A 22,101-nucleotide genomic window follows, 5' to 3' on the forward strand; every position below is an offset into this window, starting at 1 on the left:
TTATAAAAAAAAATAAAAATAAAATAAAAATCAGCATGAACCCTGAGGTGCTCATGGTTTGGAGACTCTTTACAGTCCATTCCCTACCCTTGCTGGCTTCCACATTGTCCTTAACAGGGAAGATTCCAATGGGCAGGTGCAGGAGGTGGGCAGCAAAGATGATCCTGTGTTTGGATCTGGTAGCATAGGCTTGTGATCCCAGCTACTCAGGAAGCTGGGGCAGGAGGATGGAAAGAAAGTGGGGCCGGGTGGTGGCGGCGGCGGCGGCGGCGGCGGCGGCGGCGGCGGCGGCGCACGCCTTTAATCCCAGCACTCGGGAGGCAGAGCCAGGCGGATCTTTGTGAGTTCGAGGCCAGCCTGGGCTACCAAGTGAGTTCCAGGAAAGGCGCAAAGCTACACAGAGAAACCCTGTCTCGAAAAACCAAAAAAAAAAAAAAAAAAAGAAAAAAAAAGAAAAAAAAGAAAGTGAAGACCAGCCTTTGCAATTCAGTGATGGCCTGTCTCCAAATGAAACCACAAAAGGCACTGGGGATATTACTCAGTGGTAGGGCACTTACCTACCATTCCCAGGCCTGGGCTCAGTCCCAAGTAGTGCAATAATGGTGGTGGTGGTGATGATGATGATGATGATGATAAAGAAATCTCATGTGATGTGTGATGTGGTAAGTTAAACTGTTCACTTTCGTCTGGTAGAACATACACGTACACACACACACACACACACACACACACACACACACACACACACACACTGTCATTGAATTTTCCTACTAAATTCTTCCCTCACCCAGTTTTATTGATATATAGTTGACAACTATCCTTACTAAATTCTTATAAGTAAAATATCTTCATACTCCATATGTTGAAATGTACCAGCGGGTTATAATTATGGCCCTCGTGAGCCTGCTAAGGATGAGTTGCTTCTTTTCTTAAAACCTGTCCTGTTTTAGTTTTCCTGTCCTGATTTAGTTTCCTTCGGATTAATTATGTGAAAGCCTTTCCTCTCGATAGGAATGAGCGAAGTGTTCATTTCTTTACCTGCAGTTAACATCTTCTCAGAGGAGTCAAAAGACACAGAGGTGGCCTCTTCCATCGACCTCATTGTTTATTTAGACTCCGCTCTACAGACACACACACCCCCGCCCCAAGTTTCCAGATGAACTATATAGCCACGAAAACACGAAGTCAGGAGGAGGGGCTACATGCGGGTTAAGCCATCCTGCAATGCCCCACCTCTCTCTAGTCTCCATTCTGTTAGTAGTTTTTCCCATTAAGTAGACAACGGATTTGCTAACAAGAGCTCTTTGTGGGGAATAGAGCTCAGGGGTAGAATGCTTGCCTGGTACATGAGCAAGGGCCTGGATCTGATGTTTGGCTCTCAAAGCAACAACAAACAGCAAAAAACAAAGCAAGCTCTCTTTCTCTACAGACATCATGTTCTGTCAGATCGGGAGGCCTTGGGGTCCCTGTAATCGAAATATTCAGTGTCAAAACGGAGGATGAGATGCTCATGGGGTCTGACCGCGGTTGCCTTCAGCTAGGGAGTGAGCAGTACCACGTGACAGTCAAGACCTCAGGTGGAAAAGATGCCAGTCACCTGCCGTAAACCAAACCACACCCAAATGCGCCTATTCTTCACCACGTAGTCAATGAGCAGGGAGAAATCGAGCGGGACGGACCTAGTAAAGGATAGACACTCTGATGCACAATTAGAATCAAGACAGGAGCCACCAAAAAGGGAAGGGACGGCTGCATGAGCGACAGTCACAAATGTCTCTGGAGGTCCGGGATCACAGGGGAGTCACAGAGAAGGAGCTAAACAAGGTCAGCAGGGAACACAGAGGTGGCAATGATGATCTGGGAGGCAGGCTCACAAACACAGAGTATTTTTGTACTAATAGTAATACACGATAACTTTAAATCTCCTATTTAAAAGGAAAACACAGCTTTTGGCAAAGACGCACGTTCCCTTTAAAATGCATACCTGCCTTAAAAGGAAAACGCCCTCAGGTTCCAGACGTCTGTGCAAGGAAGTCAGAATGGGTGGGGGGGGGGAGACTGGGACAAGGGACTAGAAAGCATGTACAACACTGGAGACACGATACGGTCATGTCCCTGCAAATACCCACTGCAGCGCTAAAGCTGGTGGCTTGGCGGGGCAGGACCTCCCGGTTCGGGGTTAGTGAGAGTTTCTGATGTTTTCCCCAAATTCTCCGACCTCGTCCCTTTCCAAGGTTACCATTTTGTGTATTTGGAGAAGAGTGACATCTTGAGGTTTACATTTTTTTTTTCTAATGACTGAAAGATAAATGTGGCTTCTTTCTGTTTTCTCAATAATGTTCCTGACACTCTAGGGGGAAAAGACTTAAGCCAGAGCTCCTAACAGTTGCAAATGTTTTTTGTTGATATATGTTTCTAAAACTCAGAAGTTTGCTTCAATCAACCTTTTATTTGGAGGCAAGATGAATGAGGCAGCGCTGTTGAAAACAATTCCACCAACCAAATACCAATAAAAGTGTTCCTGGAGGGGATATTGTACGAAGTATTTGAACTACTAAAGCAGAACTCACATTTCTGAGAAGAATAATGGATGCCTTTCTGCCTGTAACTGGCATTGCACCCAAGAAAATATTTGAGATATTGTTTTGTTTGTTTGTTTTGGTCTGTGGATAAAAGGATTAACATAGGTTAAAATGTTAATTTCAATTAATTAATTGAGTTAATCCCATAGACTCACTGTCTAGTAGTCCAGGTTTCTTTTGTTCTAAGAAGTTCCCAAATTATCTGCATATACTGTTTAAACATAAAGGCTGTCCTAGGTGGGAACGACCACAGAAATGGTCGGCTTCTCTAGTTGCATTGAGTTAATCCCTGTTTTGCTTCCCCAACCCTCGGCTGATTTTACCGTCACGCCCTTCCCCTCCCCAGGCTCTTCTGTTTATCACCTCATCTCCACATCTTTCCACCCTAGTTGCCCACACATACTGTATTAGCAGGGCACACTGTGGGGGCAGTTTTGTACACTGTATTCATCTGTCCAGTTTTTAACTTGTCTGTGAGCATTTGCTTAGGCCACCTCTAGAGTCTGAATGCCTGTGTCTCCCCCAAACCCACATGCTGAAGCACAGTCACCAACATGGTTGTATTAAAAGGTGGGGCCTTTGGGAGGTGATTGACTGTCCTGATGGAGGTCAGAGACTTTATAAAAAGAGGCCCAGGGTCATGACTTGTCCTTTTTTACTATGAAAGAACACAGAAAGTGTCACCTCTGAAACACCAAGCAGACCCTCACCAGACATCAAATCTGCCAGTGTCTTGTTCTTAACTTCCTAGTCTGTAAAACCATGAAAAAAATAAATACTTGCTGCTTATAAACGGCTAGTAGCATTTTGTTAGAGCAGCCCAAACGGCCTAAGACAATATTAAATGTTGTTCCCCCTGCCTTCGAGGGGCTTAGAAGTTACACATTTTAGCAGTTTATTGAGTCTGCTTTACCCTTATGACTTAAAGAGGAATGCAACCCTGTCCCTCAAGTTAACAATATTAATGAGATGGTGTCTTTTGGCTCTTTCTGTCAATGTGAAGATTTCTAACCGAGAAAATTACCAATGTTTTATTATATACATTATAGTTCAAGAATTTGACAAGTGTGCATTTCTATAGCATTTCAAAATCACAGCTATAATAATATTTTTCTGGCCTCCCTTGTTGATTGGTTCCTTTTTGTATCGTGGGCTTCTTTCTTGGACTCAGATATTGAAACTGTGCTGTCTAGTATGGTGGCCACCAACTACATGTGGCTATTTAGATTTAAGTTAAAATAAAACAAGCTGGCAATGGTGATATATTCCTTTAATCCCAGAACTCAGGGGGTAGAGACAGGAAGACGAGGGAGTCCAAGGCCAGCCTCAGCTACACAGTGGGGCTAGTCTGGTCTATATGCAGCCCTATCTCAAAAGAAACACAAGGTAGATTTCTTTGAGTTGGGGATGTAGCTCAGCTGGTAGAGCGCTTGCCTAGCATGCCTGAAGGACTGGGTTTGGTCCCAAGCACTGGATAAATGGGGTGTGGTAGCACACATCTGTAATCCTAACACTCAGGAGGTGGAGGCAGGAGGATGAAAATATCAAGGTCTTTCTGCCCAAGGTTGGGAGAAGCGCTGTGAAACAATGTCTCCTCGAGGTGATACAGCAGGAGGACCACAAACTCACAGCAGCTGTGGTTGTCTGCACAAGTTCAAGCCAGTCAAAACTCCGTCCTGGGTGGGGGAGGTGCCCCCAGGCTCCAGCCCTGGCTGAGGTGCTATTGGTTGTTGATGACTGCTGGGGGAGGGAGAGTCCATTTTCTTCAGGGGTGTGACCCCTGGTAGGTTGGCCATACCCTCTGGTTTACCCTGTCATGCTGTGTGTGTGTGTGGTGTGTGTGTGTGTGTGTGTGTGTGTGTGTGTGTGTGTGTGTGTCCTGATCCCTATTGGCCCCTGGTGTGCTTGTTACGGTTTTATATCCAATTTCCATGTATTCTTTCTCATCACTCTCTGCCCTGTAATGTTTCGCCTCATAGAGAACATAACTTAGGGGATATCATTGAAAATTTGAGTGAGGACATTTCTCAGCATCTGTTCTGGTTCAGGAGGAGGCACGTCCTCCTGCAGAGTATTTCTTTTTTAATTTTAGCATTTTCTCGTGAGTCCTGTATGTGATGTGCTGTGTCCTGGGTCCACTTCGTCCACAATCCAGTCTTGACAGTCATTTTCCTCCTACCTGCTTGATCTTACATCTCAGTCTCCTCATCCGTAAAAGAAGATGTTCACAGTACCTGTCTCATGGAATGATATGAAGATTAAACAGTAGATATCTGAAAATTAGTTAAGACAATATGTAGAATGCATAAAGCATCATATACATGCCTGGTAATTAAAACGAAGAAAAAAAATAATCTGGAATTTTCTCTCCCTCTCTCCTGTCATTTTAAAAATGTAACAAACAAAAGAGATGGGGGGAAATAACTTTTAAAAGTTATTTTTTTTTTTACTATTTTTAACCGGGCATGGGGGCACACGCCCTTCATCCCAGCCCTCGGGAGGCAGAGGCAGGTGAATCTCTGAGTTTGAGGCCAGCCTGGGCTACAGAGTGAGATCCAGGACAGCCAGGGCTACACAACACAGTGAACACAATGAAAGCCTGTCTCAAGAAACCAACAACAACAAAAAAAAGGAAAAACAAACAGAAAAGAAAATCTGTTTTAGACACATATAAGCACATACATGAAACAAATCTCTCTATAACAGAGCCCTCCCCCTCATACATGCCTAAGCATACAAGAACAGATTAATACAGAATTTTTAAATGCCACCTCGAAGATTCTACAAAGTAAAATTTTAAGTGAAATATCAGAAGGGAAAAACTGTGTGTTTGGGAAGCTGTAGAGGTGTAGGACATTCGGTGAACTGCAGGCTAGGTAGCAGCAAAGACATGGGGCAAACTTCTCTCCTTCCTGTAAAGTTTCTCATAGAAATCATCCAGAGGCTCTAAAGCAGAGGTTCTCAACTGGTGGGTCGAGACCCCTCGGGGGTTCCTGATGGGGGAATGTCTTTCTGTATGCTGCGAAAATATCTTGCTCTGATTGGCTGATAAATAAAGCTGTTTGACCTATGGCAAGGCAGCTTAGAGGCAGACAGAAAATCCAAACAGATAGATGAGAAGAGGAAGGCAGAGTCAGGAGTCCCCGGCCAGACACAGAGGAAGCAAGATGACAAGGTAGAACTGAGAAAAGGTACCAAGCCACAGGGCTAAAAAAAATAAGAATTATGGGTTAATTTAAGTGAAAGAGCTAATCAGTAATAAGCATGAGCTAATGGCCATGCAGTTATAATTAATATAAGCTTCTGTGTGCTTACCTGGGGGACTCAAGTGGGAGAGATTTGTCCAGACTGCCAGCAGGCTGGGATACAGGAAAACTTCCAACTACAGGTTTCATACCATCCTTTCTGTAGATTCCCAAACTGCATATCAGATATTTACATTGCAGTCCATAACAGTAGCAAAATCACAATTATGAAGTGGCAAAGAAATGATTTTATGGTTAGGGGTCACCCCACAGTGAAGAATTGTATTAAAGGGTCACAGCATTAGGGAAGTTGAGACCCACTGATCTAAAGGATGGATGGGGACCTTGAAAGAGTCCCTACAAGTCTCCCCTCCTGCAGAAAAGCAAGGATGGACTGACAAGATAAGCAAAAGCATGCTTGCAAATTTTCACATGGCAAGGAAGCTGGGGGCAGGGTGTGGGTGTGGTCGGGTTATTTGAACTTCATTCTGAGAACAGTGTAGACGTTAGAACTACCCAGACCTCTGAACTCTTGGTGAGAACTTCCTCCTGGGGAAACCCACAGCTCTCCCCCAATTCCAGGTCGTTTTCAAGGAGCATGCTTCTCAGAGTCCTGCTCCTTACAGGTCCCATGCTTCTACACACGCTCTGTCCTGGTTATCTAGGCTTAGAACAGCTGTTGCCAACCAGGATCCTTCCGAGGTTTTGGCAGTATCTCGGGACTTTTGATTGACACCACTGGCAAGATTGTTACTGGCACCCAGTGAGTAGAAGTGGGGATGCTGCTGCTGCTGAACTTTCTAGAACACACAGGACAGCCCCAACCTCGAAGACTTTTCCAGCTCAAACTGTCCATAGTTTCGAGGTTGAGAAATCCTGATTTAGACCTGTCTTCTTCCTCAGTTTCCACAAAACACTATTCATGGGACAGGCCTGTGAATGCAGAAGACATAGCTGGCTGGAGATGCTGGCAGTGCGGGGAACGTGAGGGGGATTTGCATAGCAGTCCTTCAAAGGATTTCCTCATTGCTAAGCACCTTGCACCTCTGTTAGCAGAGCATGTACCATCTAGCCCTCCGTCTGATTTACTTCCAAGACTTTTTTGCCTTCTTCACATTTTCTGCCTTTTTCCTATGCAGGACAAAATCAAAAGACATTTTGTTCCTGGCTAGTAGTTGCAGCCTAACTATCTATTTGGTCGTTTCAGCCTTCGGAACACAACAAAAGAAGTGTTTTTCCAGAGGGGATGGGGATTTGTGGGGGTAGAGGCTCACACCATTAATTTCAGCACTCAGCACTCAGGGACAGGTGGATCTCTTTGAGTTCAAGGACAGCCTGATCCACAGAGTGAGATGTTGTCTCTAATAATACTAGTGATTATGGTAATGATAATAATAGCAATAATGATGATGTTATTACCTCAACAGTGACAGTTCATTTCCTAAGAGAGAGTCTAGAACTAGCTATTAAGATGATATTTTTAACTAATTTCATTAAGCATAGTACGCAAGCAGTTTTTAATCATTTTAAATATAGGAAGAGATATGTTTTAATCTTATCATCACCTAAGGATCTTAACATGTTGACGTAGCCAACAAAGATCTAATTTTTTTCATGCTATAAGCCATTACACCCTATAGAAATCTTATAATTTCTGCAACATTTGTTCATATTTATTTCCCTTGTATTTCCAAGTTCATTGCTTGCTTTTCTGGTCTGTCAATGCCGCATTATAGGCTAGGTGACTACAGCTGCTGGCTATAAACAGTTCCACTGTTTAATCTTACATTCAGCTTGCGTAGGAGACATGGGACAGACTGAGCTCGGGAACAGAACAGTCTTCGCATTCAAATAGCAAGTCTTTTCTGAAGATCAATGACTCTGATAGGATAATTTATGAAATGTGTAAATTCTCATCTCGAGGAGCTGAGGAGATGGCTCAGTGGATAACAGTGCTTGCTGCACAGGCGTAGGGTTATGAGTTCAAATCCTAGCGCTGATTAAAAACAAACAAAAAAGCCTGTTGTGGCCATGCATGCATATTTGTAACATCAGCACTAGGACCGGGGAGCGAGAACATGTGGACCACTGGGGCTTCCTGTCCTCCAGCCCAGCTCCAAGTCCAGTGAGAGACTCTGCCTCACAGGAATAGAGTGGAGAGAGACAGCAGGGCACTCAACATCTTCCTCTAGTCTCTGCAGACACACCTGCATGTATACATGGTGCATACAACACGCACACACACACACACACACACACAGCTTCTCATCTAGGATGTTTTCCTAACGCTGTTGACATTCTAATATTAGCATGTTATGGAAAAATAAGGTGTTAAATCACATAATAGGAGTTTTGCTAAGACATATTCAGTAGTAGATATTTGTATTTATACTTAGCTGAACTGTGTAATAGTTTGAATCAATTAAGATATTATATATTATAACTCAAGCGTGAGAACATGATGAGAGATACCTAAATAAGCGTGGAAAATATCTGACTCCAGTTAGGGAGATGGCTCAGTAGTGAAGAGTTCAAACTGTTCTTGCCCTTGCAAAGGATCCACGTTCACTTCTCTGTACCCAGGTCGGGTGGCTCATAGCTGCCTATAACTCCAGTTCCAGAGGATCCAGCACACTCTTCTGGCCTCTGTGAGTACCTGCATTCACCTACACATACCCCTTAGAGATACAGAGAGAGAGAGAGAGAGAGAGAGAGAGAGAGAGAGAGAGAGAGAGAGAGAGAGAAACTATCTTTAAAAATATATGTAACTCTATTGGTTAGATAATGTATTTCTTTGGTCCTGGTGATTTTATTTGCCAGACATTTGTTGTACCACCGAGCTACATCCCCAGGCCCCTAACTGGTCATTTTACCCTGCTTAGGAAGGTTTCCTCTTGTTTCTGATGTGCTGTGTGTTAAGTGCTAGCTGCTCCTGAGGTTCCAGGTGATTCTTCTATCTCTGCCTGCTGTCTTGTGGTAGGAGTGCTGGAGTTGCAGATGTGAGCCTCTGCATCTGGCTTTTGTTTTGTTTTTGTTTTTCAAAGAATTATTTATTTACTTATTATGTATATAGTGTTGTGCCTGCATGCCAGAAGAGGGCACCAAATCTCATTATAGATGGTTGTGAGCCACCATGTAGTTGCTAGGAATTGAACTCAGGACCTCTGGAAGAACAGCCAGTGCTCTTAACCTCTGAGCCATCTCTCCAGCCCCATTTGACCACCACCACCCCTTTTTTAATGTGAGTTCCTAGGATCAAATTCAGTTGGTCACCAGGCTTGCAGAGCAACTGATCCATCTCCCCAGTCTCCTAACTGAACTTTAATAAACTTACTTAGAATTATACTTCTAGTAAAATATTTTTTTCCTTTCTGATAACTATTAGATTTTCTGCACCTCCCCCCAATAATAGGTTTCTCTGCCGATGCAATAAGCCAGATCAAACCAAGTGGAAAAAGAATAACAACAGGTTTATTTGAGCAAAGCAGCTCCCAGGCTGGTTCTCTAGTCTCAGAGATCGAGGCCAGAGAAGACACACCCACAAACTAAAGCAGGGAGACTTTATAGGTTATAGGTGAGGGGTGATGATGTGTCTGCCACAAGCTGGGTTTGTGCCCAACAATGGTCAAAAGCTGAGCACTGTAGGTGGGGAGTTGGGTGGCTGGCAACTTCAGGGGAAGGAGCTGCAGTGGCCACCAAGAATGTGGAACCGGGCTTTTGGATGCCTTGCCTTTGTTCGGAGAGAGAGAGAGTGGCAGAAATGGGGCTTTCCAGATCATGCAGGGGCGTGCTGGAGGTTCCAACCAAACAATAACTCCTGTGTGTGCCTCTTTATTCACCATTACAAATTCATCTTTCTGCCCTCCTCCTTCCGTTCCTCCCACCATCCTCTCATTGTATTTTTCTTCCTTTCTTACCAGTAGTTTATTGATTTATAATTTATATACATGAAATACACTATTTTTTTTGGCACTGCTGGAGTCAAACCAAGGGCCTCCCACTTATTGCCAGAACTTGTGTAGGCCCTAGTACAACACCAAACTACACCATCTTCTCAAGTGCACTAATCTTGACTTTGACATACATACACCTACGTGACTACCACACAGCGCAACACAGAAAAGCTTCCACCCTTCTAGAATCTTCCTTATCAGTGCCCCGCCTCAAAGCTAACCATCATTCTGACTTCTGTCATGACAGAGTCTAACATTTCAACCCCTCTTGTGTGTCTATAATCAACGGATTGGTTTTGAGATTTATTTACATTTGTGTATAGATTAGTCACTTTTTGCTCTGTGGTATTCCATTGTTTGAATAAGTTGATCACCATCTGCTCTTCACTGCTAAATAATGAGCTGTTTTCAGCTTTGGGGGTGGTGAATGAAATGAGAATGGCCCTGATAGGGTCATCTATTCAAATGCTTAGTCACCAGGTAGTGGCACTATTTGAAAGGATTAAAAGGATTAGAAGGTGTGGCCCTGTTGGAGGAAGTGTGTGTGGGGGTGCTTTTGAGTTTCAAAAGCTCATGTCAGGCCCAGGGTGTAGCTCTCAGCTATTGCTCCAGCTTCTGCCTGCATGCTGCCATGCTTCCCACCATGATGACAGTGGACTAAACCTCCGAAACCGTAAGGGAGCCCCAATTAAACGCTTTCCTTTATAAGAGTTGTCATGGTCATGGTGTCTCTTCACAGCAATACAAGTGACAAAGACATGATGATTGCACTATGAATACTCATTTCTCTTAGGTAAATTTCCAGGAGTGGTGGAATTAGTGGGTATTGAGTAGGAATTCGTTAAATTCCAAATAATTTCTCAAAGTGGCCATACCTAAACAGTGCATCAGGGCACCATCATGCCTCATGCCTCATGCCTTCACTAACGCTCCTATCACAACCACCGTAAAAATAACTCAGAGATATACTCCATTCTACGCTATTGATGTGACATACAGGAGCATTTGGCCTTTTCGGTTTTATTTGTTTATTGTTGTGTGGGGGGAGGTGCACAGGCCACGGCATGCACGTGAGGCCCAGAGTACAACTTTCAGGAGTCAGGTCTTTCCTTCTGCCATCAGTTCTGGGGATGGAACTCAGGTCACTGGGCTTGGGCAGCAAGCGCTTATACCCGCTGAGCCACCCTGCCAGCCCAGTCTTTAACATTTTAACAGCGTTAGCAACCTTCCTACATGAATCAATCAGTCTCATCTCCCTACCTACCAATCAGTGTGGGTGTGCACACGGTGTGTGTATTTAAGATGCTGTACGATAGCTCACATCTTGCTTTCCTGTTGATGGAGGCCTGTGTTCTTTCTTCTATTTTCACAGTGCTGTGGAGACTATCCCGGTCTACCCATTGTCCTGTGGGTATGCAAATATTTCCATGACTAGATTATTAGACTCCCAAAGGAAAAGCGTTAATGCCAGATGTCAAGGTTGGCCACCAGTTAAATAAAGCTTAACCTAAAGTCCTTGTTGCTATGTCTTAGTTCCAGGGTTGTATTGTCTCTGTGTCGTAAGTCTGTAGGCTTTTTCATTGTTTCATCTACAATGAACAGAAGGAGAATTAAAAGCATGAACACCACATGGCTTTAGGGTCATCGCGCGGAAACAATCATCAGGTTTAACTCCCCACCGACGCAGTGTGCTCTGTTGTCTGGTGGCAATTTCCTGAAAGTGAAAACAGTGATGGTCGGTGAGATCTTAGCCTTGCTGTCAAGTTTTACTGCTTAACAAAAGGTCAAAATGTGTTTAGGAATGACTGTTAAGGGGCTGGAGAACTGGTTCAGCCGGTAAGAGCACGTGTTACTCTTTCAAAGGACTCGGGTTCATTTCCCAGCACACCCTTCACAGTCATTTGTATATAACTCTACTCTCAGGGGATTCAATACCACCTTCTGACCTCCACGGACACCAAGCAGGCCCGTGGTACACAAACATATATGCAGGAAAACACTTAAACATAAAATTAAATGAAGAAGCTTCACACAATTTTAAAAAATGATCATCAGGAGACAGAGGCAGATGGATCTCTGTAACTTGGCCAGCCTGGTCTACATAGTAAGTTCCCAGTCATCCAAGACTTTGCAGTGAGACCCTGCCTCCAAAAAGGAGAAAGATAGTTGTCATATCAAAAATTTAATATTAAGTTTTTAAAATGAGTTCTTAACAAAAAGTGAAAGTCAAAAGCGGTGGTGTTGCATGCCTTTGACCTCAGTACTCAGGAGGCAGAGGCAGGTGGACCTTTGTGAGTTCGAGGCCAGCCTGGTCTACAGAATGAGTTCCAGGACAGCCAGGGCTACACAGAGAAAGTCATTTTTTCCAACTATGGAACTTTCATTTAATTGGTCCATAAACAGACAAGAAAATGTTTCCATGAAAACTGCCAGTAAAGAGTGGGGAAACCTTTATTAATCTAAGAGGTTTGATTTTACTGGGGTCTTTAAAGGTGACTGTAGAACTCCTACTGGGCTGATAACTCCCACACACCTGTAACAAGGAGTTCGGAATTCCTGCTTGGTTTCTCTCAAAGGCCATCCTGAGATTTGCAGAAGCTGGACCACTCCTTCTAAGGACCAGTAACGTGTGACTTCAAGGGATAGTTATGAGATTTACTTCAATGTACAGACTACCAGTAGCCTGGAATCCAGTGTTTCCACTATGTCCTACTGGGGATTGCTGTGGTTTGGGTGGTGTGGTGTGCCAGGCATGACAAGTTGGGAAGGATATATGGGTGCTCACTCATGACACACTTAAGTCACTAACTTGTGTCCAGCACCATCAGCCTGGCCTGGGATGGACTCCTGGACAGCCCTTCTTCCCCTGGTTTTCTTTCCTCTTCTCCACAATCCAAACCTTCCTACCCACTCTCTTCTCGTGGGCTCTCCCCCTGGAGGGGCGCCATCCACCTCTAAGGCCTTAGGGGCTTCTCAGTGTTACAAGTAACAAAACTACAGCATAAACTAAGTGTGTTCACTTAAGTCAGAAAAAAAAAAGTTAGTTATCCCTGAAAATTTAAGAGAAAATGAGGCTGAACTAGCAGCTTGTTCCTACAATTATTTTTAAATCAATCAATAGATTATTGAGCCAGGTGTGTTTGCACAGGGAGGCAGAGACAAAGGCAGGTGGATCACTGTGAGCCAGACTGTTCTACATAGTGAGTTCGAGGCCAGCCAGGGATACACAGTGAGATACTGTCTCAACAAAATAAAATAAAATAGACTGTTTCCTAATGTTCACTTAGATATTTTCTTATAGAAACAATGTTATCTCTCCAGAGAAAGAAATCCATGGAATATATGGAAATTTAACAATAGTTGGCCACAGGGTTTTGTATACTTTATGTTTTCAGAAACTTCAATAGTGAAAATAACATTAAACAGAACTACACTCACATCTGAGCACCCAGGATTCAGGTGAGTCCTAACTTGCCTGTTTTTGAGACCACCAGTACCAAAAGTTAACCTAAAAAAAAAAAAAAAAAAAAAAAAAAAAAAAAAAAAAAAAAGGCAAACACACATTACGAAGCCCACACCTGAGAGCCTGGGCTTGTTTACCAAAAGAGCCACTTCCGGCCATTGAGAGGCCTTTGAGGGCAAAGGTGCTTGCTCCCAAGGCTTATGACCTAACTTCAGTCACTTAGAACCCACAGGAAAAAACCTCTCACCCCAGCACATACAACGTATGTCCATAGGTATGTACGTCTGTCTGTCTGCCTCCCCCCTCCCTCTCCCTCTCCCTCCCCCCCCCCCCCCTCTCTCTCTCTCACACACACACACACACACACACACAGTACTGGGAATTGAACCAAGGTCTTTGAATTATTAGCTAAGCACTATACCAGTGAACTCCATCTCCAGACCAAAGATGCCCTTCATGTCTACTTTTTCACAGAGCTCCAAAATACTTGATTCTCTAATGTTCCAGAAGCACTGAAGATACAGATCTAGCCAACTGGATAGTGACAGGCCTCAGCATCACTAAGTTGGTAATAAAAGGCATGAACAAAGAACACAAAGCAGCTGGAGTGTGCTCAGAGACAGATCCTGGACTAGCCCGCTGAGGCTTGGGTCAGTCCCCAGCTCCATATAAACGAACAAACCAGATATGGGCCCTCCCGAGGCAACCCAGGAATAACCATGGCAGAAACAGCTTTGAACAACAGACATCCGCTATCATAAGGCTGAGTTTAAAAGTATTTCAAAGAGATTCATTTGAAGAAATGGGGAAAGTTCCTAATTCATGTTTTAAAAGAATTCATCAAAAATGTTCGCAAGTTCGACTGTTTGAAGGAACCTTCGCTATCCAGAGCAACATACCGCTTCAGGTTCCTGGTAGTCAGAGCTTTGCTGTACTGAAAGGGATTTTCCACTTTCATTGGTGTCTACCAATCCAGATCTGGAGAACTATCTGGAAGGTAATGGCTAACGACTATTGAAGTTTAAAAAGTAAGTAACCATTGGGCTACGAGCCTCGGTACCAGAGAGCGCTCACTGCAGCATACAGTGACGTTTCCGGTCAGTCCATGTTCCAAGACACATCATGGAGGCTCCTCGTAGGCAGTTTGGTCTATCAGTTATCAGGGTGAGGTCAGCAAGTTGCCTTATAAACCGAGGGAGTATCTGTTGCACCTCCTTCTCGCTTAGAATGAGAGACAGAGACAGAAACAGACACACACAACGGAGGGGGGCGTGGCTAGAAAGACCAGGAAGAGGATACTATGTTTGTATCTGTGCAACAAAGATTAGCAAACTGCCAGCATTCCATTGTTTTTTGTTTTCAGCACGGTTATCGAAAAACAAAAGCGGAGAGATAACTTCTACATCTGAAGCCTGACTACTTGAGAACAGACCTGAATATTTCCTCCTCTTTCAATACCGCGGAAGATGCCCTGTTTCCTTATCTGTGCCTGCTTTATTCACTGATACGGGACCAGTTTCTGTCCCTGCAGCTCGACAGGGCTGGATTGGAAGACGCTGTTTCCTGGGTTACTAGAAACTTCTCTGCCCTTTGTCATTTGCCAGAAAACCAACAGAGAAGTTGTTTTTTGATTGTTCTTCACTTTCCACTCACCTTCCCATAACTAAACAGGAAAAACAACAACCACACCTGTAGTTAATGGCCCTTTAAGCCCACCTCTCAGGACTTCTGTTTATCTGTTCTTTTTTTTTTCTTCTCTTATCTTTCCTTCTTCTTCTTCTTTTTTTAATAACCTGACTATTATTTCCTGATTACAAAAGTAATAAATAACTTTGTCACAATTCAATCAACATGAAGGTATATGTAATAAAATTCATCAACCTTTGCCACACTCGCTATCCCTAAAAGGAAACTTAAGAGCTTGGGATACCCCCCTTTGCAATTTCTCTGAAGCTTACACAAACATATCTGATGTACGCAATATTTTTTGGCTTTTTGTTTTCAAGTAAAAATGGGCCATTATACATACTGATGTGTATTTCACTCTTTAAGTCTTAAAAACATGAAATGGACACTTTTCAACTAAGATAGGTGACAGACAGACACACAGACAGATCTCCTGCACTTTTTGTAATGGGTGCAAACTAAGATGGATGCCCCATGGTTCATTCAACCGTCACCTGCTTCCCCCACCTTATCGGCATCTGGGGTAAACTTTTGTATACATATTTCATGTTTTTAATTTCTCTAACAGATTCCTAGAAGTGGGATTTCCATGTCAAATGAGACATCTTCAAATGTTTAAATTTTTATACTTAAAATTAATTTTAGACCCTCATTATGCACAATTTTTGGTATAAGCATTCCACAGTGCTTTGCATATTTTATTTTTTAAGGCACACACATTATATCAAAGGATGCCCCTGTCATTTTATGCTCCTGTTGTGATAAATAAATAAATGTTTAAGTTATGGCTGTGATGGCCGGCATTAAATCACTGTGCAAATGCTTATGACTTGGTTTATGAAAGCAGTAATTCACTGTGGAAACTCCACCCCCGTGCTGGGTGGTGGTAGTAGTCTCGGCTCTCACATCCTGTGACTCCCTCCCACTGAGCGACTCTACGGAGATCAGGACCTACATAGTTTCTAATTGTTAACGGTTAGCCTTAGAAGGTGTGTGGTGGGAGGAGAGGTGTAACCAGACACAGACAGGCAATTGATGACCCTTTTGGATTTCTAATATCCACAAATTGTTTGTAACACAGCAAATCATTTGCTGGTCTACACTAGAGACTGCGATCCATTAAAAAAATAACAATAAAATAAAAACCTATAACCAATATGTTGCTATTATCACACAAACCTTTCAAAAACATACTCTTCCACCTTTTTTCATTAGAATCACCGGTCGCATCCCGCTCTACATTTTCCCCCACTTCAGATTCAAGATGATAATTACAAGCTTAAAAAAAATAAAATAAAAGGTAAAATGGCTTTAAAGAAATAACCGGTGAAGCTCCTCAAAATGCAACCTCGGACTCCTCTATAGATTCCAAAGACCCGAGCACTATCAGGGATTGTTAAGACAGCAAGTTTGATACTGAAGTATGTGACATGCAATTAATCTCCATTCATACCCTGCTCTGCTTGTCAGCAAACAAAGGTTTGCTTTAGAGGGAGATCTGAAGACTTCAATTAAAAATGGTCAGCTAACAAGAAAATGATCTGAGCTAAAGGAAGGCGGCAGGTACAAAAATGAGCTGTTTACCCAAGTGTCAGTTCTGAACAATAAAGAACTGTGCGTCAAAAACGTCAGAGGACAGGATTGCGTCGCAAAGCCTCTGAAAATAAGAGGGGGTTTTCTACCAAGGCTGTGCACGAAACCGAAGCATCATTTAACAAGCTTGTAAAATGGGTTTCTTCTCATAAAATGACTGACATCAATAAAAAGAAACACCCTGTCTTTAAATCCAAGGGTAGAATTAAACTCGTGGCCACAGTTCCTTCTCTAAAAACCAAAGACAATGACAGCATGCCTTTATGTATCTAATATTGAACCAACCTCATCTAGGTGGTGCCCAGGTGATTTCTTCTATCCTCCAATCACTTTTTATTAGTACAGTTCAGATTTCACTTGGTTCACAAGCTAAGCGGATTTTAGATGGTTTAGAGAATGTAGCTCAGTAGTAGAGCATTTGACGAGCATGCGATGTTCAACTCCCTAGGACGACTCAGTGGGTAGAGGTGCTTGCCGCCAAGCCTGAAGGCCTGAGTTTGATCCCCAACACCCAGAGGGTGGAAGGATCGAGCCAACTCCCAACAGTTACCATCGGAACTCCACAGACGTGCTGTGGCACATGCACACCCATACATATACACTCAAAAAATTAATAAATAGCTTTTTTCTTTTAAAAAAATAGATTTTTGAAACATCGCCTCGAAAGAAATGCCCACTGATAGCTCTAATGGAGAAGCAATCCAGAATAGAAACAGTGCTACAAACAGAAACCAAAAGCACTCGCCAAATCCTTGATTAGGAAGCGTTTATACCAAGATAACAAGGTAATGGAGATATAAAACCAATTAAATTGAGAGAAACTGAAAAGAACGCAGCTTGCCAAAATCATGACCTGCCCAAAGCAGGCCATCTGTTAACTATGTGTCAAATATGTCGCCTGGATGCCAAAAGGCTTAATTCTGAGCGGTTCCCTCTTGAGACCCTTAAGCAACTGCAGATTCCAGGCCTCCGTCCTCCCAAGAAGGTCAGTCACAGGAAAGCAAGTGAAACTGATTTTCTCCGCAGGAGCCAAGCACAAGACATTGCCCATCAGGGAAGTCTCTCTGGAGTGCCAGGAGTGCATGTTGAGTGTCAGAGAGTGTGTGACCTTAACTCTAAAGGACTGTTTAGACACCATAGTTTGAAGGTGAAGCCATCACAATGGGACACTTGTAGAAAGGGAAGGGATGTCATACTCTGAGGCTTCCCTTGGATCAGACGACAGTCCTCCAAGTCTGCAGGCTGGTAAAGGAGGCCTTGGGTTTCTACACCTGTAAGAAGTCTCCTAACCACCAGGTTTGGCCCAAAGACCCGTAAATTTCCACAGAGCCCCATTGTGTGCCTGGTAGATCTCTACCCAGAAAGGTGTGGGTCTTCTATGAGGTGAGGAGTCAGGACCGGGGAGGATGAAGGGTAATCGGTATGCTGCAGGCCTCAGGGATTCCTTGGGAAACAGGTTTAAAACCAGGCAAGCAGTCAGGGGATGCCATGAACCTTGCTCACAAGACCTTAGAAACCTGGGAGTGATGCTCAGTGATGCAGATGCCTAGAAGGAACAGAAAGTGTGTAACTCAAGGGAGTGGTAGGCACCCTGAGGTGGGAGGATGGGAGACTGGCTTTGGGGACAAGGGTGGGACTGAGGACTCCGGAAGCCTGGAGCTTGTATTAGGTGAGTGATAGGGCTGAAGGGCTAGTGCCCTGGTGTCTCCTTTCTCGCCTTCAGCCCAGCACTGAAGGGACTTCCCGGAGGGGTCAGGACGGAGGTCTGGCACTGTGCCAGGAATTACCTTCCAGGAGCCAACGGATCTCCTCGGGGAGGGCGACAGCCTGCATTTGGCGCGGCGGGAGGGCGGCCGCAGCAGAAGGCGGGACAAGGGACGCGAGGCCTGCTCCGACGAGGGCGGCGGCGGGCAGAGGGAGTCGATCTGCACCCGGGGCACCTGTACCTCGGCTGTCGCCTCGGGGCCCAGCAGCAGGGCGGGTCCGCGGGCCGCGCGCTCAGGAAGCGGCGCGCGCAGCGGGCTGCGGGCGCGGGGACCCCGGGCGCAGGTGCACGCCAGGGCTCGCGCCCTGACAGAGGTAGCACGCAAGGTCAAAGGCGTGGCCCTTTGCTCCCCGCACCAAAAGATTTCCTAGACTCCAAAGAACCAGCGGTCTTGCTAAGGACTAGGCAGTGTGACCTCGGGGCGGCAGGTTTAAAGGCCACAGTGGTTCCTGAACTGGGGTGCAGAGGCAGAGTCCAAAAAAGAACTTAGTCCCCGCCCAAGATCTAGTGCCTCGATTGCTGATCCAGATCGCTGTCCAGGGGAAACCGTGCTGGTTACTCAGAACCCCCGGTGATAATGCAGATCCCCAACATTTAGCAGAATCAGCATCAGAGGGCAATACACACAGAGAGACAAAGTGCCACCCCACCCCACCCCACCCCCGCAGGTGAGAGTCTGTGAGAAGAGAGATGGGAAACAATTCTTTCTCTCAGAGCAGAAGAAAAAGTGATCGACAAGACCGCAGGGCTGTGCCCGCTCCCTCTCAAAGTCCAGACAGTGCCCAAGTCTGGGTTGCAGGTAGGTACTGAAGATGTTACTACACCGTGAACTTGCGCAAAGGTTCATGGGACCGACCCTCTGTGTTATTTCTTACAACTGCCTGTGAGTGCAAAATTACTCCAACATTGATTGCCTGGGTTTGTTTGTTTGTTTTTCACAACGGGCCATGAAGAAAACGGAGTGGCGTGGATGTTATAAGAAACAGCATAAATGTGAAGAAAAGGTGGACGTGCCTGTGGGACACTTTGTGTCATTTGACGCGGGCTCCAAGTGCCAGACTTTGGAAGGGGGGGGGGACTTGGTAGGTGAAAATGATCTAACATGTGGTCTCTATATCTTTCTTCACCTCTACCATCTCCAGAGTGGGGGGGAGGAGGGAGAGGGAGAGGGAGAGAGAGTTCTGTTCTCAGACTGTGTAGGAAGGGTTAGGAGTGGTGACCGGGTATCAGCCTGGGGGATGAGGGTGATGCTGATTTCAATGTATGAGAAGAAGCCAGAGCAGAAAGAAGAAACTTTTGCACAAGGCAAAAGCACATGTCTCCTAGTCCAGGCGCCCGCCCGTACACACCCCACGAAGAGGCAATCTCAAGGTTAGGGACTTCACTTTTAAGGCATTTGGTGGCGGGTTTTTTTGTGTCTTGTTTTGTTGTTTTATCAGATCCTGACATCCAAGAAAGGAATGGTACCCTGGTTTCAGGGCCTCATGATCCACCTATAAGCTGCAACAAGTTGAATTGAGATAGAGGCTGGTCAAGGTCGTCAGAGGACCTGACTCTTTGGTGCTGCCCTTTACCTGGTGAAATAGATCGGTGGGATCAGCCGCCTCTTCCAGGCTCCAGATGTGACCAATGCCTCTGGTGCAGTTTTCCCTACCTTGTTGTCCCCCCTGATAAAACTGAAGCTGCTCTAGAATTATCTGCGGGTATGTGCGTGTTTGAAAGTGGAGGCTGTGTGGGCATCCTCTGAACTACTCTCCGACTCCTCGTAAACATAAAACTGGTTTTCAGAAGGGGAGGGTTAGTCTTCCCTCTGCGTCACACAGACTTCCTCAGTTTCTCTTTCAACAATGGAGAAAGGACAGCCCTTCCCCCTTTTTTAGTAAAAGGCTGAGTATTTCTAGGATCTGAAGAGAACCCAGAGTGCCCCCCCCCCCTTATTTAAAGACATTGGGCAGCAGAGCCACGGAGGCCAGGAGCTCATGAGTTATCTGACAAAGGGCAGAAGCCCAGGCCATGCCGCCTGTCTTAACTCACTCCCACCTAGGGAGAAGCAAAAATTCACAGGGTAGGTGCTCTCCGGGCATTCCTCCCCCTGTGGATCTCTGGGTTTTAGAGTGACGGAGATGGGGGGGGGGGTGGAAGTCAGGTATGTGTGGTGGTGACTGGCAGTTTCCAATACACCATTGTCATGCTGCATCAAGGCACCCCCTTGCAGACAGAGGCCTGCCTCCACACATGAGTGCTGCCCCTCCTTAATCATCTGAGGACCCTGGTTCAGCAGTCAGCCTCACTCCTAATGACATTCTGTTAAATGGACAAATTCCTTTGAAGCCTTGTCCTTCTTTGAAATCCAATTTCGCAGGAAGCCAAATCTGATTGGGGGTAGCCATGGAAACGGCATGGAGGAGTCTTACAGGAGGGGGAGAGAGGCAAAGAAAAAAAAATCGTGATAGTCAAGAGTCCTTTACTGCTCTGTCGGAAATATCAGAGCGATCTGGAGAGGTTGGCAGCAGGCGAGTCCCTGCCCGGGTCCTGTTCTGTGTGGCTGGGTACCATGTGGCTGTCATGGAAGAGAGCAGCCAGCTGTCTCCGCACACAGGCAGCGGTCCAGATCTGTCTGCCTTCCTCTTCCTCCCCTCCCCCACCCCAATTCCAACATCCTTCCCTTCTAGCCATCACCCCCTCAAGGCGAGCAACAAAAGAATGACAAGGTTAAAATACAAGGCCCTCACAGATAAGAGGTCCCAGGGAGCAGAGGCCACGAAATTCATCTGAAATTCCTTGTAATTAGATAAGATAAGGGTATCGAGTGAGAGGCAGAGCAGCCAGAAATGGAGTCCAGCCACACAGCATGCGAAAGACGCATGCCCTGTCCACTGGGACTCCTCACACGCCGTCAGCAGATAGAAGACGCAGAGAATGGAGTCCATGTTGGCCTCTGGGCTACTTGGGGATACTGTCTGCATGTCCCCTTGCCAGGTGGGCACTCACTAAGTATGAATCCACAGGATGTCCAGAGGGCTCCATCAGAAAAAAAGCAAACAAACAAACAAACAAAAAACAAAAAAGCAAAAGCATCTGGCCCCTAAAATGTCATGGGGTCCCAAACAACTGCAGGCAAAGCTGGCTGGCACTGTTCCACACTGGGCTCGGTGGGTCTGGGAGGAGACTGCCAAGGGCAGGCTCTGAGGCTTTCTCCTCGGCCCGTTATTGATCCCTGAACACTGGGTCACGACACATGGCAGTGCTGACGTCCGCCCTGTGGATGGGCCATGCCGCATCTCAGCCTCTCCACCCCAACCCCGACAGCCAGGTTTATTGACTCTCTTATTGACTGTGCTAAGGCCTAATGAGGACGAGCGTGGCACACTTCATTAAGGGATGTGGAAGGAGAGATGATGTGCGTAGTCAGTGCCCAAAACTGGCCTCGCCATGTGCTGTTCAAGGTCCCAGAAAGCAACACTTTGCATCACGCCACCTCGAAGGTGGAGACAGCACAAAATGCTAGTGTGGGCACATCCCTCTATCTCTTCTGTGGCCTTCGAGTGCAGGGTTTATACCACCTGCCAGAATTCTTACTATTACTGATTAGCTAACCCTTCGAATTAGGAGGGCACTATTGTACACACACTCACAAGCATGAACTTTCGATGATCTCCCTTTCCAGCTCACACTCCTAAATTCTCTGTTATTGGAAACAACATATCAGAAAACATTCCCATAGCAGGCTCTCACTGAGGTCCAGGCTGAGAATATACGAGGGACAATCAGAATTCAAGAGAGCTGAATGTGGTGGTGCACACTGTAATCCCAA

The 22,101-nt window shown here is 45.3% G+C and overlaps 1 protein-coding gene across 3 annotated transcripts in view; it reads right to left on the reverse strand.

Moving 5' to 3' along the window:
* Skap1 (src kinase associated phosphoprotein 1) overlaps positions 1-18,912 on the reverse strand; it is a 301,849-nt gene extending 282,937 nt beyond the window's left edge. The window contains exon 1 of one of the 3 annotated variants that reach the window (XM_028869029.2): positions 18,310-18,903. In XM_028869029.2, the coding sequence (XP_028724862.1) occupies positions 18,310-18,355 (46 nt within the window). In that variant the 5' untranslated portion in view covers positions 18,356-18,903. Of the gene's footprint in view, positions 1-18,309 lie in introns of all 3 variants that reach the window. The other 2 variants (XM_037201534.1, XM_037201532.1) reach the window with 2 other exon arrangements.
* Positions 18,913-22,101: the final 3,189 nt, after the last annotated feature.

This window comes from Peromyscus leucopus, chromosome 8b (genome assembly GCF_004664715.2).
Source record: "Peromyscus leucopus breed LL Stock chromosome 8b, UCI_PerLeu_2.1, whole genome shotgun sequence".
Lineage (NCBI taxonomy): Eukaryota > Metazoa > Chordata > Mammalia > Rodentia > Cricetidae > Peromyscus > Peromyscus leucopus.